At 41.4% G+C, this 12,719-nt stretch overlaps 1 protein-coding gene across 10 annotated transcripts in view; it reads right to left on the reverse strand.

The window, feature by feature from the left end:
* Septin11 (septin 11) overlaps nucleotides 1–12,719 on the reverse strand; it is a 98,139-nt gene that overhangs the window by 46,179 nt on the left and 39,241 nt on the right. For all 10 annotated transcript variants that reach the window (XM_090343382.1, XM_090343387.1, XM_090343386.1 and 7 more), the window contains exon 2: nucleotides 7,206–7,320. In XM_090343382.1, coding sequence (XP_090199508.1) covers nucleotides 7,206–7,320 — 115 coding nt within the window. The remainder of the gene's footprint in view (nucleotides 1–7,205; nucleotides 7,321–12,719) is intronic.

The following is a 12,719-nucleotide window of genomic DNA, read 5'->3' on the forward strand; positions in this document are numbered from 1 at the left end:
ACCACACTGGGGCTCTAAATTTCAAAGTGTTTCGCTTTCCTTTTTTCTTTTCTTTGCTTGTAAGAGCTGTAATTAGACACGGTAATGCTAGCACCAGTGTGATTCACCAAAAGCATTTCAGTGGGAAATGACAGCCTGAGAATAAAAACAACTATAGAACTGAAAGAATGTTTTCAGTGCATTAGCTTTTGAGATTTCTCACTGAACTTGGAAAGAAAGGTCTTATCTATACTTTTGAGGATCCCCAAGAGCAACGCAGTAAGCTGGTAATCCTAGCTACTCAGGAGGGTGAGATCTAAGACTGAGGTTTGAAGTCAGGCTGGGTAGGAAAACTCTATGAGATTCAAATCTCCAATTAATAGCAAAAAACTTCAAGAGGAGGTGTAGCTCAAGTGGTAAACCATCAGCTAAAAACCAAAGGGACAGCACTTAGGCCCTGAATTCAAGGTCCAATACCAGTATACACACAAAACAAGCAACAAATTTCCTTTCCAAGTAACAACTGAAAACCTATAGGTATAGATTTCAGGCTATATCAAACAGCCAAAAAATACAACTAACACAAACCTGGCAGTATTTCCAACCTCCCTAGAAGAGAACCAGGGACAGAGAAGGCATGTACAAAAAAGCTAATTGGAAATAAAAAATGATGGTTATCATTTGTACTGAGACTTGGTTAGACTTTTCAGTCTGTTGTTGATTCTATTGTCAGTTCATGTGCTTAAACACACAGTTGTTAGAGTAATTAGAGTCTATCCTGAAACGCTATCTATGGCTTCTGTTTTTGCTCCTCCAGCCAATGCTGGTGATCAGGACGCCCACATCACAGGGGAAAGCAGTCCCACCTCCTCCATTCTACTCAGGCTGGTTCCTTCCAGACTCTAAGGTGGACGTGAAAAACACCAGCAGGATTATCGGCTAACCAGAAGGCAATTTAGGATTAATCAAATTGCTCACCTTTCTGTCAGCCAAGCCTGGCTACCAAGAAAAGTAGTCAGCTGTGTTTGGTGGTCTTTCAGAGGCCTCTAGAATCTAGATACTATTCTTACGTAGAAAGGTAAGCAGAGACAGAGAGAGTTATAAGCTGTGCTGTTATTTTTCCTAACACATCTTTGATGAAGTATGCTTTGGCTTACCATTGCGGTCTGCTTGAGGACTTGAACATGACATAGGATTGTACCAATTGCCGGCCCACCGATGTCCTTACATCTTGACCTCTACCATCTTTCTTTCTGACAATCCAGAAGTTTTTTTCTGGTGTTTTTCATTTGCATCAACTATTTATGTTTTACATCACAAATACTACACAGCTCTGATGTTCAACTTTAAGTCTGCATTTGACACATAATAGGTATCCAGCAGATACTACTGGCATAGTTAATTGCTATAGGCAAACCTGATAGCAGGTCTTCTGCCCTGACTCCCCCCTTGACTTGGCCTTATTTTCTGGGATCAGTTTCATCTTTATTCATTTTGTTCTATAAGCTACTTCTAGGCTGGAAAAAAAAGAGGAGGGGAATAACTGTTTAAGATGAAATTGTGAACTTTTTCATTTACATTGACACTTCAGTGCTGGTGAAAACAACCTTAACCAGGTCTGTATTCTATTTCTCTCCACTCATCCCCTCAAAACAATCAAGCTTGAAGTGTGTGTGTGTGTGTGTGTGTGTGTGTGTGTGTGTGTGTGTGATTCCAAATATATCTTGCACCGTGAGAGAAAAACAAAACAAAATGAAGTTCTGTGAAAGAAGCTAAATACTACCTTTACTCTAACTTTGATTCCTTGGAGAAATACAGCCTGGGTAACATAAAAGGCTGTGTTTACACTAAAGTGTCATTTTGGGGGAGATTTAAATGTGCTGTAAGATGGAGAGGAAGGGAATTGTTAACCCCAAGGTGTTCTGTTATTCAGTTCAGGATTCTCTTCCTGGAGAAGCAAAATCCATTCTCCTGCTCTTCATTACATTTATTTCCAGGACTCCACTGAGATGGGTTTTAATAGCAGACATTTAATTTAGTGCCTCTGAAACTAGCCTAAATTTGCACCAGGATCCATTTATGCCTTGGTTTATTTCCTCTGCTTTTTACCTAAAAACTTTTGCCACAAAATAAAGTTATGATTCCACAGCTTTTTTAGTAAAAGATTTTTCTTAATGTGACTATAATTTTTTGTGTGTATGGGGAGAGGGCTGATACTGGAGCTTGAGCTCAAGAGTTTGAACACTGTCCCTTAGCTATTTCCGGCTACCACTTGAGCCATAGATCTACTTCCAGCTGGTTAGTAGTTCATTGAAGCTAAGAATCTCAGACTTCTCTGCCCAGGCTGGCTTTGAACTGTGATCCTTCTGAATAGCTAGCATTACTGGCAAGAGCCAACAGTGTCCATAACTTACTCAATACTCTTCCATATTCATAGCAAAAATAAATAGAAAAATAAATGAAAAAAAGTACATGAGGTTAATCTGACTAAAATTTTATGAAAATTACCAAGATGAAAAAGAAAAGAATTTTATCACCACATCACACATGTGTACACTGTGCAAAAATATAAATAGGCAGTAGGGCGACAAGTAAAGAAGAAAGTACCACTGACATTAGGTTTAAATGTGATTCCTACTCCTCTAAGCAGTAGCCCATGTATTTTTCTGTTGGCATACTTTTCTGCATTTCATGTGGGAATGTGTCTTTCTTATATAGATATTGTGTGGTAAGAAGCATGTCTTATCCTCTGAGGACATATTAATATTTATGCTGATATTCCCATCTTCTAAAGAATTCATTATGTTCTTAACCAAGAGGCTCTGTATTTATCCATTTTCTGTAGAGGAAGGCTTGAGGCTGGGTAACTTTGTAAAGAAATTCATAATTCAGGAGGTTCAAGGGCATGGTGCCAGCCAGAGATCATTCACCTCTAGTGATCACATGGCAGTGTGGAGGTGAGAGAACATATGGCCAAACAGGGAGTCAAAGAGACTGGGAATGACCAAGCTGTTGCTCCACCCCCTTCATCTCACCCCTCACCCCCCACCCCCACCCCCTACTTTATGTCAATTATAAGTCTAAAACTCAGGGCCTGGGCACTGTCCCTGAGCAATTTTTGCTCAGGGTGAGTGCTCTAACACTTCCAGTCACAGCTCCACTCCTGGTTTTCTGGTGGCTTGTTGGAGATAAGTGTCTCACAGACTTTCCTACCTAGGCTGACACTGCACTGCAATCTTCAGATCTCAGCCTCCTGAGTAGCTAGGATTATAGGCATAATCCACCGGTATGTGGTGGAGCACTGTTCATTCATTCATTCATTCATTCATTTGTCTGTCTGTCAGTCCTGGAGCTTGAACTCAAGGTCTGGGCACTATCCTTGAGCTTTCTCAAAGCTAATGCTGTACCACTTGAACCCAGCACCACTTCTAGCTTTTTCTGTGTATGTGGTACCAAGGAATTGAACCATTCATGCTTAGGCAAGCACTCAACCACCAGGCCACACTCCCAGGCTTGTTCTTTTATGACAATCTTCTCAAAAGAACATACTCAGGAACCTATGAAAACTGCCTGCATCCCTTAAGAAACTGATCTATGAACCTCCTGCCAACTAAGACATCAATCTCAAACATCCCATGACCTCTCAGTCACACCAGTGAAGACCAATTCAGGAATCACACCACTCAGTCTCCATCCAAAGGGTTATAGAAAACCTAGAGTTGAAGACACCGGCACAGCAGGATATTCAGGATGACGTATGGAGTTAAAAGAAAAAGAAAAGATAAACAACATGGGTCTCATGTTAAAAACAAACAAACAAGGGGCCAGGAATTTGATGTAGTGGTAGAGTGCTTATCTAGCATGCACAAAGACCAGCGTTCAATTCCTCAGTACCACATACATACAAAAAGTCGGAAGTGGTGCTGTGGCTAAAGTGGTAGAGCTCTAGCCTTGAGAAAGCCCAAAACCAGGGATCAGGTTCTGAGTTCAAGCCCCAGAACTGGCAAAAAAAAAAAAGTAGCTAGTACCTATGTAAACCATGCGAGACCCAATTATCTCATTATCTCATATGGTCATCTTGCACTCTAGGGAGCCCTGAAGATCTTGAAGTGGACTGACCTCATCTCTGAGATAATGCTAGGCAGGTGACCTAGTCCTAGCCAGTCTCAGGAATCCTGGGATGCTCAGTTGGTGTGTCAGGCATGTCTTTTTCCTTCCCTGAGGGTCAATAAGCTGTTAACTGCTAGGATACTGCTGCTAGCAGGCAAAAGCCCAAATGTGAGGCTTGACAGAAGTAAGTGGGATCAAGAGCCAGAGATAACACCCTGAGAACACTTTGACCCTTTGGGGCCAGTTGTTCCTCCATAGTTCAATGTATTTCCTGTTCACTGGATGCTGGAGATAGATATAACCTTACTTGAGTTTAAACTAGACTTTTGCAATTGTCTGTGGAATTTTTCCCAATACAAGAACACTCAAGAGATGCCACATTACTGGCTTTGAAGAGGGAGGGAAGGACCCAGGAGCCAAAGATTACAGGCTTCTAAAAGCTACAAAAGATTAGGTCTGTCTTCCCTGTCCCGAAGTTCCTGAAAGGGATATGGCCCTGAAGACCATGCTGACATCACAAGCAGAAGATAAAACACTAGTATTGTTATAAGCTACCAGACAAAGATGTCAGAAGCCTCTAAAAGGATCCTGTGTTCTCCCTGAGGAATAGAAACAGGACTGGGAGGTAAGAGAAGGAGACCTTGTAACTTTTAAAAACCAGCATTATTGTGTTGACTAATCAAGGAACTAATCTTCAATGTATTTAAGAATGGAAGCAGAATAAGCGTCTAAGAATTATGATATTATCATCAATAAGAAGAATCATAATAGTGACTACTTTATAAACCTACAAGGGCAGAACAGATGGACTGATGAAGAATTCCAAACAGCATCAGAATTGTGCTATTCTATACGAGGACTGGCTACCAAGTCACTGCACACCATGCTGTGGCTAGACCCAGCCTACCCAGTAAGTTCACTCCCACTGCTGTTCAGGAGCCAGGACATAATAACCAGATATGGTTGGGAAGCCAATTTTGGAGACAGTGTTGAGGAAGCTTTAGAAAAGCAGCCAGAACAGCAATTGGCCTATGATTACAATTCCACATCCTTTTAAATAAAAAGCCAACAAACTGCCAACAAATTGCTATGCTAATGAAGAACTGCCCAAAAGAAAACTCATTTATACCACTCTGTGGAACGAGCTGCTGCTACTCTGGAGGTACCCTGCTGAATTTTAAAAGGTTTTCATGTGAGAAAAGGGGAGAGTTGGCTGCTCAGGCTGATTCTCTCAAGTCATTCTCTTATCCAGTGCTTAAAACATAGTGCCAGAGAGCAGGCTGGGCCAGTATGCCAGCCAACTGTGACTTTCTACTTCACAGGCTTTTCTATGCCTGGCATACAGAAGATGATGCATTTGGATTTCTCAAGAAGTTTTTGAAAAAAAGGAAAACATCTGCTCCCCAAACTGCTATTACTAAAAAGTAAGCCAATGGTGCTTCTTACATTGAAAGCACTCTTTCTAAATTCACCTTATCTTACTTGGAAGAAAGTCTAACACATGCTGTTGTGTACAGAAGCAAGGTGACCCACTTGGCCACACAGAGAATTCCTGTGGTCTATCTCAAAGGATCTACAAAAAGGACTATGGCAATAAACTAAGATCGTTTCTCTCTCTCTCTCTCTCTCAATCTCTCTCTCTCTCTCTCTCTCTCTCTCTCTCTCTCTCTCTCTCTCTCTCTCTCTCTCTCTCTCTCTCTCTCTCTCATGCTAGGGCTACAACTCAAGGCCCTGTGCTCTTATTTTTTCACTCAGGTTTAGCATTCTATCACTTAAGCTATACCTCCACCTTTGGCTTTTGGTTGGTTAATGGAAGCAAAGAGTTTCTTGAATTTGTCTGCCTGGGCTGTTTCAAATCATGATCTTCAGATCTCAGCCTCAGCTTAGCCCAGCCCTAAACTGTCTCAACAAATCTTGCTGCTACCTAGTTGTGTATGGGCTATGAGAGGACAGGTGAAGGGACTACCTTTCTCTGCAATCCAGGGACATTTCTTCAAAGTAACAGGAAAGTTAATCTAACTCTAATACTAAACAACAACAAATGTTATTTATTTTCCTCCTTTCCTACCTTCCTCTTAGTTTGCAAAGGAAACAGACAGAGAGAAAGAACAACAGGAAGGTCAGAGGCTCAGGTTACAGTGGTACATTTAAGGGACATAAATAGGACACATGATTCAAATCAGCCCTGTCCCTTCAGACTTTTCCATATCTACCAGGAATAAGCTACAGTCTAGTTTAGATTCCATTGTAAGGAAGTCAATTTATTTCAGACATAAAATAATTTTAGATTGTTTTGTGCCTTATGAGCATAAATGTTGATTTTGAGCTTGCTTCCAGTCCTAGGGATTGAACCCAGGGCTTCACACTTGCTAGGCAACTGTTTTAGCACTTGAGCCACATCACCAGCCCAGAAGACCAAAAGTTTTAAACATCATAAGTTTTTTTTTTCCCCAAAGTAATCCAAGAAGTACTTTTCACTATTACTGACTGTAGATACCTTTAGAAAAGGTCTTAGTAGAGATTTCTATTATTCTACATAGCCAGAGATCCTACAAACAGATTCTTAAGAGGCTTTTTAATGTTTGCCAGAGACATCTCAACTGATTCTTTCAGCTTTTTTTTTTTTTTTTGCCAGTCCTGGGCTTGAGCTCAGGGCCTGAGCACTGTCCTTGGACTTTCTCAAGGCTAGAGCTCTACCACTTGAGCCTCAGCACCACTTCCGGCTTTTTTCTATGTATGTGGTACCGAGGAGTCGAACCCGGGTCTTCATGCATGCTAGGCAAGCACTTTAACCACTAGGCCAAACTCCCGGCCCATTCTTTCAGCTTCTTATAGGCTAATTAAGGTCCAAGTTCATCTCCTTGCCAAAAAAAATATAATATATTAAACTGACCAATTGTTTGGCCAGGCAACATAAATAAAAATAGTAATTTGAATAATACCACAAAACTCAAGTATCCTATGTCCCAATACAGCTCACACCTTACAAAAGTGTAATGTATGTAAAGCCCGTATTGCTACCTTGCTTCACTAAAAAGGAAAAATGCCATTTTCCATATTTCCCTGCATATGCCCATCTTACACTTACACTAGACAAGCAGAGATGGATCACTTACCCACGCATAGGATGTTGAAACAGAATCCTTGAGAAGTGGACTTGTTGACCAGCTGGTCAGGGAGACTATCAAATCCAACATGGCCAGAAAGGGACAAGTTTCGAAGCTCTTCATTCTGGAATTTTAGAGAAACATTGGAGAGATCAGAACTATTACTGTTCAATATCATACCACCTTTTCCTTCCCTCTCCTTTTCACTTTTTTTTTTTTTGGGGGGGGGGGTGCATGGGACTTGAACTCTGGGCCTGGGTGCTATCACTGAGCTCTTCAGTTCAAGGATACCACCTTACCCCTGGAGCCACAGCCCCACTTCCTGTTTTCTAGTGATTAATTGGAGATATGAGTCTCTTGCTCTTTAGTCCCCAGGATGGCTTTGAACTGAGATCCTCAGATCTCAGCCTCCTGAGTAGCTAGGATTACAGGTGTTAAGAACCCAACTTTACTTTTTTTTGGTGTGGGGGGGGGTGCATGTCAGTTTCAGGATGTGTGTGTTGTCCTTTAGCTTAACTGCTCAAGGCTGGTGCTTTATCATTTAAGCCACAGTTCCATTTCCAGCTTTTGCTCACTAATTGGCAATAAAGAGTCTCAAGGACCTTCCTGCCCAGACTGGCATAAGCCACTACCAGCACTGGCTAGTAGTTCTGGCTTCTTCCTCTCCTCTGGATATGCAAGAAACAAGACTTTCGAGAGCCCGTACCTCCTTAGTCACGTCCTTCCTACAAACTTACCTCTCCCTCCCACAGTTTTCCATTTCCACTTCTGAGAAATGACTGCTCCATAGATGCTTGTGCGCGCACGTGCGCACACGCGCACGTGCATACACACACACACACACACACACACACACACACACACACTCCAACCATTTTGATAGTTTGTATCACTCAGGAAAAACCTGCTTTTTTTAAAAACACATAAACAAGCAAACACTCTTCCAGATACATAAAAGAGCTTTGAGAAGCTCACAGTCCAGCATATATACTCCTTACAATTAATGCAATGTTGTCACCACCATAATGCAACATATTTAAACCTTCTCAGCACATAAACTGGCTCCATCTCATCCATTTACCATGAAGATAGTAAGGCTTCTTTGCCTTCATCTGCATAGCTCCTAGCATAGCCTCTGCATGGACAGAACCCTCTCAGAACAGCCACGGAGGCGTGTCTTAAGTAGTTGCCATACATTATACTTGGGGCTTTCTGCTATTTTATCCAATGGTGCTGACTGCTTGAGCTCACACCAACTGTAAGCATCTTATTGGAGTGAGAATTCTTCCCTGAATACTTTCTCTCCTAGGAAAACAGAGCTCACTTGTGCTCCCCCTATGACAATACCATGGATGGTTTGCAGTTTCAGAAAACACACTGAAAGCCTTCTCCAGGAAGACAAGATTCCTGGTGCTATGACTGTGTGGTCAACTAATTTCAATGCAATTAAGAATAGTGGAGTTTGGGGTACGAAAACAAGTTTCACGGATCTGTTTTTTTAAATGAAAACTAAAAACTTTGTACAAGATCACTTATATCAATAATTTTGTAAGATGACCTTTTATTATCTTATTTTTATACTATAAAATTAAGAAGAATGATTTAATAAGCAAAGAAAGAGACTCCATTTTCAAATTTTGAAGGCTATGATAGGTACAAAAAGCTGACTCCAAGCCAGGCACTACTGGCTGATACCTGCAGTATTCAGAAGGCTGAGATCTGAGGATCATAGTTCAAAGCCATCCCAGGCAGAAAATCCTTAAGATTCTTATCCTCATCTAACCAGAAAAATGCCACAAGTGGAGGTGTAGCTTAAGTGGTAGAGCACTAGCCTGGTGCAAAAAAGCTAGGCAAGAATGCAAGACCCTGAGTTCAAGTCCCACAATTGGCCAAAGAAGGCAGGAGGGGAGGGGAGGGGTCATAATAAATGTAGTGGCTGGTCCAGGAGCATGGCCTAGTGGTAGAGTGCTTATCTAACATGTATAAAGCCCTGCGTTTGATTCCTTGGTGCCACATACATAAAAAAAGGCCAGAAGTGGCACAGTGGCTCAGGTGGTAGGACTAGCCTTGAGCATAGAGAGGCTCAGGAACAGTGCCCAGGCCCTAAGTTTAGGCCCAGGACTGATGAAAATAAATAAATAAATAAATAAATAAATAAATAAATAAATAAATAAATAAATGTAGTCGCTTTAATGAATGTGTATGCAATTGATTGTCTAAAGTCTATACCAAGTTTAAAAATTCTCATTTATGTGACATAAAACTAACCCAGCTGTCCAAATACCATGGTGGCAGCTGAAGGTTTGAGGTCAATGGGACAGACAACAGATGGTGAATCTATGAATAGTTGGCTTGAAACCTGCCAACAGTGACTATGACTCAAGAACAGGCCCTTCTCCTTGAGCAGGCTAGCACGGCGAGCAGCTAACTGAGCAGCTTCAGGAACCTGCAGAGTGGGCAGCAATCCTGGTGGGAGGACAAGCCTCTGAACACCTCCAACTTCTTCTGGCCCTGATCCTCACACCTGCCCCCTTCCTCTTCAGATACTTCAAAGGCTCAGACAACAGGTATTTTTAGGATGTTTACCACATCTGCTAAGCTTGGGGGGAGGAGGATCTGAAGTGAGCCCTGGGTTATATTTAGAATGGTTTCTATCAGCTCAGTGGCTGTGGTGTCTCAGGCTAGCAGAAACTATCACATCAACCTTCACTTATGCCGCATCACAGATCTGAATAGTTAAGAGAGCAGTGGGCAAGGAGACCAGGCACAGGAGGACCACACACTACTAACACTGCCTCCCTATCACATAATTCCTTTCGTTTCCGGGGTAACAGGCAAGGTTATTTCTGTGGATTCTGGATCATTGGGTCTCTAGATACCAGATACCCACCCATGAGCCAATCCTAGGAAAGAATCAGTTAGTAATTATAGCTCTCATCCCAGAATTCAAAGCTCAGCAGCATCTCAAATTCTCACCATTTTCCAAAACATGAAGAACCACCCACATCCCATGGAGTATTTTTATACCCATTGAAAACCACACATAAAATGAAGGGTTATAAAGCATTTTGGTCTTGAAATTTTGGGAAATTTAGTTATGCCTTTGAAGTCTCTGTCTTATAAATTATTTGTTTTACAATATACTTTTTAGATTTCACAATTTGAACCTAATTTTCTATACAAGAGTAAAAGAGAGTCACTGGCAGGAGGCTCTCAATTCAAGCCCCAGTACCATATGTATGTATGCCTGCGTCCATCCATACATACATACACTGGAGTCTCTGTACATCGGTGTGTGGAGGACAAAAAGGAAACAGGACGTTTTCTCTGGTGCATGAGGAGGCTAAAAGACCAGGCGGCACTGGAGGACATGATGGCAGCTCTGAACAACTTACCTAGTGACTCACACACATCAACTGAACTGAACTTCTACACCCAGCATTTTATGAGACTCGCCTTAGCTGTCACTGTCCCAAAGAATGCAGGGTCTCTTTCAGGTCTAAAGCCCCACTTCAAAGAGCTGAATACTTTACATCACTAACTCTCATCACACACCTGGAATGACTCCCTAATTTGACCACCAATATTGAATTCTTTGAGTTCCAATTTTTTTTTAATTCCTGCCATGAACATAGATTTCCTGGGCTATCTTATTTATACTGCAAGCTAATATTGACATCTTTCTATGCCAGATTCATTCTTCTCTAGTGTTCTCTATTCTGTTAATGGCATACTTACCTAGGCTTAAAATCACCTTCCTGCCACCACCAACTCCAGTATCTTCATGTTCTAACATTCATCAGAATGTTCCCTTCCTTGTTCACAACATCCTCTCCAATCATTCCTCAGTGCTCCCAGCTCTCAATTTAAATTCACTGGTCTACCTACCACCTCAAGGCTTCTGTGGCCAGAACCCATGTCCTCATTAGTTTTGAAATCTCCTGCTTCTTTGGAGGGAACACCTGATACCTGAATCACTTCCTGTGCCTAGAACCATCCAGGTCACTTCCCATCTCAGAATAATGACACACTATTTTTTTCTTACTGGAAAGGCCTATATCCAATATCGACATACCCCAACCTTCCAGTTCACATGGACATTTTTACTTTCCAAATTATCTATTAAGAAATCAGTAAACATTCTCCTTGCAATAGAAAAAAATCCTGACTGAATAAAGGTGGCTCAAACTATTTGATATTCTATGGCCAGAAAAGCTAAGAACTATTGACCATTTCCAGTATCCCAGAATGCTAACTTAAACAGAAACTATCTTGTCTCTCTTTAACAATTGTATTCGGCAGTTACTATTACCCAACCTCAACTTGCAAATGAGAAAGTAGAGGTAAAGAAGTTTAGTAACTTGCTCAGCCTGAAGGGCAGAAATGTGAATGCAGGAAGTCAGCATCCAGAGGCCAGAGTAACTGTTCTTAGTCACTGCTTATCAAACTGTGATCTAAGATTGCCAGGTAGTCTGGGACAAGAAGCAATGCTTTGGGCTACTACAAAAATCCAATGTGAAAAGAGAAAGAGAAACTAATCTCTAAAAGTAATTCTTAGGCAATCCTAAAGAGTGGAAACTGGGCATCAGAATTAGAAATCCAAGGATATTTACACTGGTACTGGCGATGCTGACACCAGACTTTGATTTGTGCAGCTATGGCACATGAAGCCTGTATTAGAGGGCTTAGTTCTAACCAAAACGAAAGTGCCAACATAAAGCCACAAAGTCAGTAAGAGTTTAATTGATAAAATACTCTGTATGCTAATCTATTTGGCAAGAATTTGTTATTAGATGATTGCTATAGCCTGCTTCTTCTTGAAAGAGTTATGACTAAACTTAGATATGTGATTTTTAATTGTTTTTCTCTTTTTTAGAATGTCTCCTTATGGACGTGATTATTTGCTCATTCAAAAATACTAAACTGGGCCGGGAGTTTGGCCTAGTGGTTAAAGTGCTTGCCTAGCATGCATGAAGACCCGGGTTCGATTCCTCGGTACCACATACATAGAAAAAAGCCGGAAGTGGTGCTGAGGCTCAAGTGGTAGAGCTCTAGCCTTGAGAAAGTCCAAGGACAGTGCTCAGGCCCTGTGCTCAAGCACAGGACTGGCAAAACAAAACAAAACAAAACAAAAAAAATACTAAACTGGTTCCTGGTTGCTTATACTTGTAATCCTATCTACTTAGGAGGGGAAGATCTGAGGAACTGAGTTTTGGAGCCAGCCCAGGAAAATAAATCCATTAGACTCATTCGACTCCTCAGAAATGGCGCTGTGGTCTAGTGGTGGAGTGCTAGCCTTGAACGAGAAGTTTAGGGACAGTGCCTAGGCCCTTAGTTCAAGTCCCAGGACAAGTTAAAAAAAAAAATCACAAAGGGAAGAACTGAGAAAACAAGACAAAAAAAAAAGTGGTGGAGAACATGAAGAAAATCCACCTTCAAACTGAAAACTCTTTTACCAAACTGGATGAAAAACTACAGAATCACATTCCTGTTTGAAAAATCAGCAGTTTAACAGTATCAATG

This window comes from Megascapheus bottae, chromosome 13 (genome assembly GCF_031878675.1).
Source record: "Megascapheus bottae isolate mThoBot1 chromosome 13, mThoBot2.hap1, whole genome shotgun sequence".
Classification (NCBI taxonomy): Eukaryota; Metazoa; Chordata; class Mammalia; order Rodentia; family Geomyidae; genus Megascapheus; species Megascapheus bottae.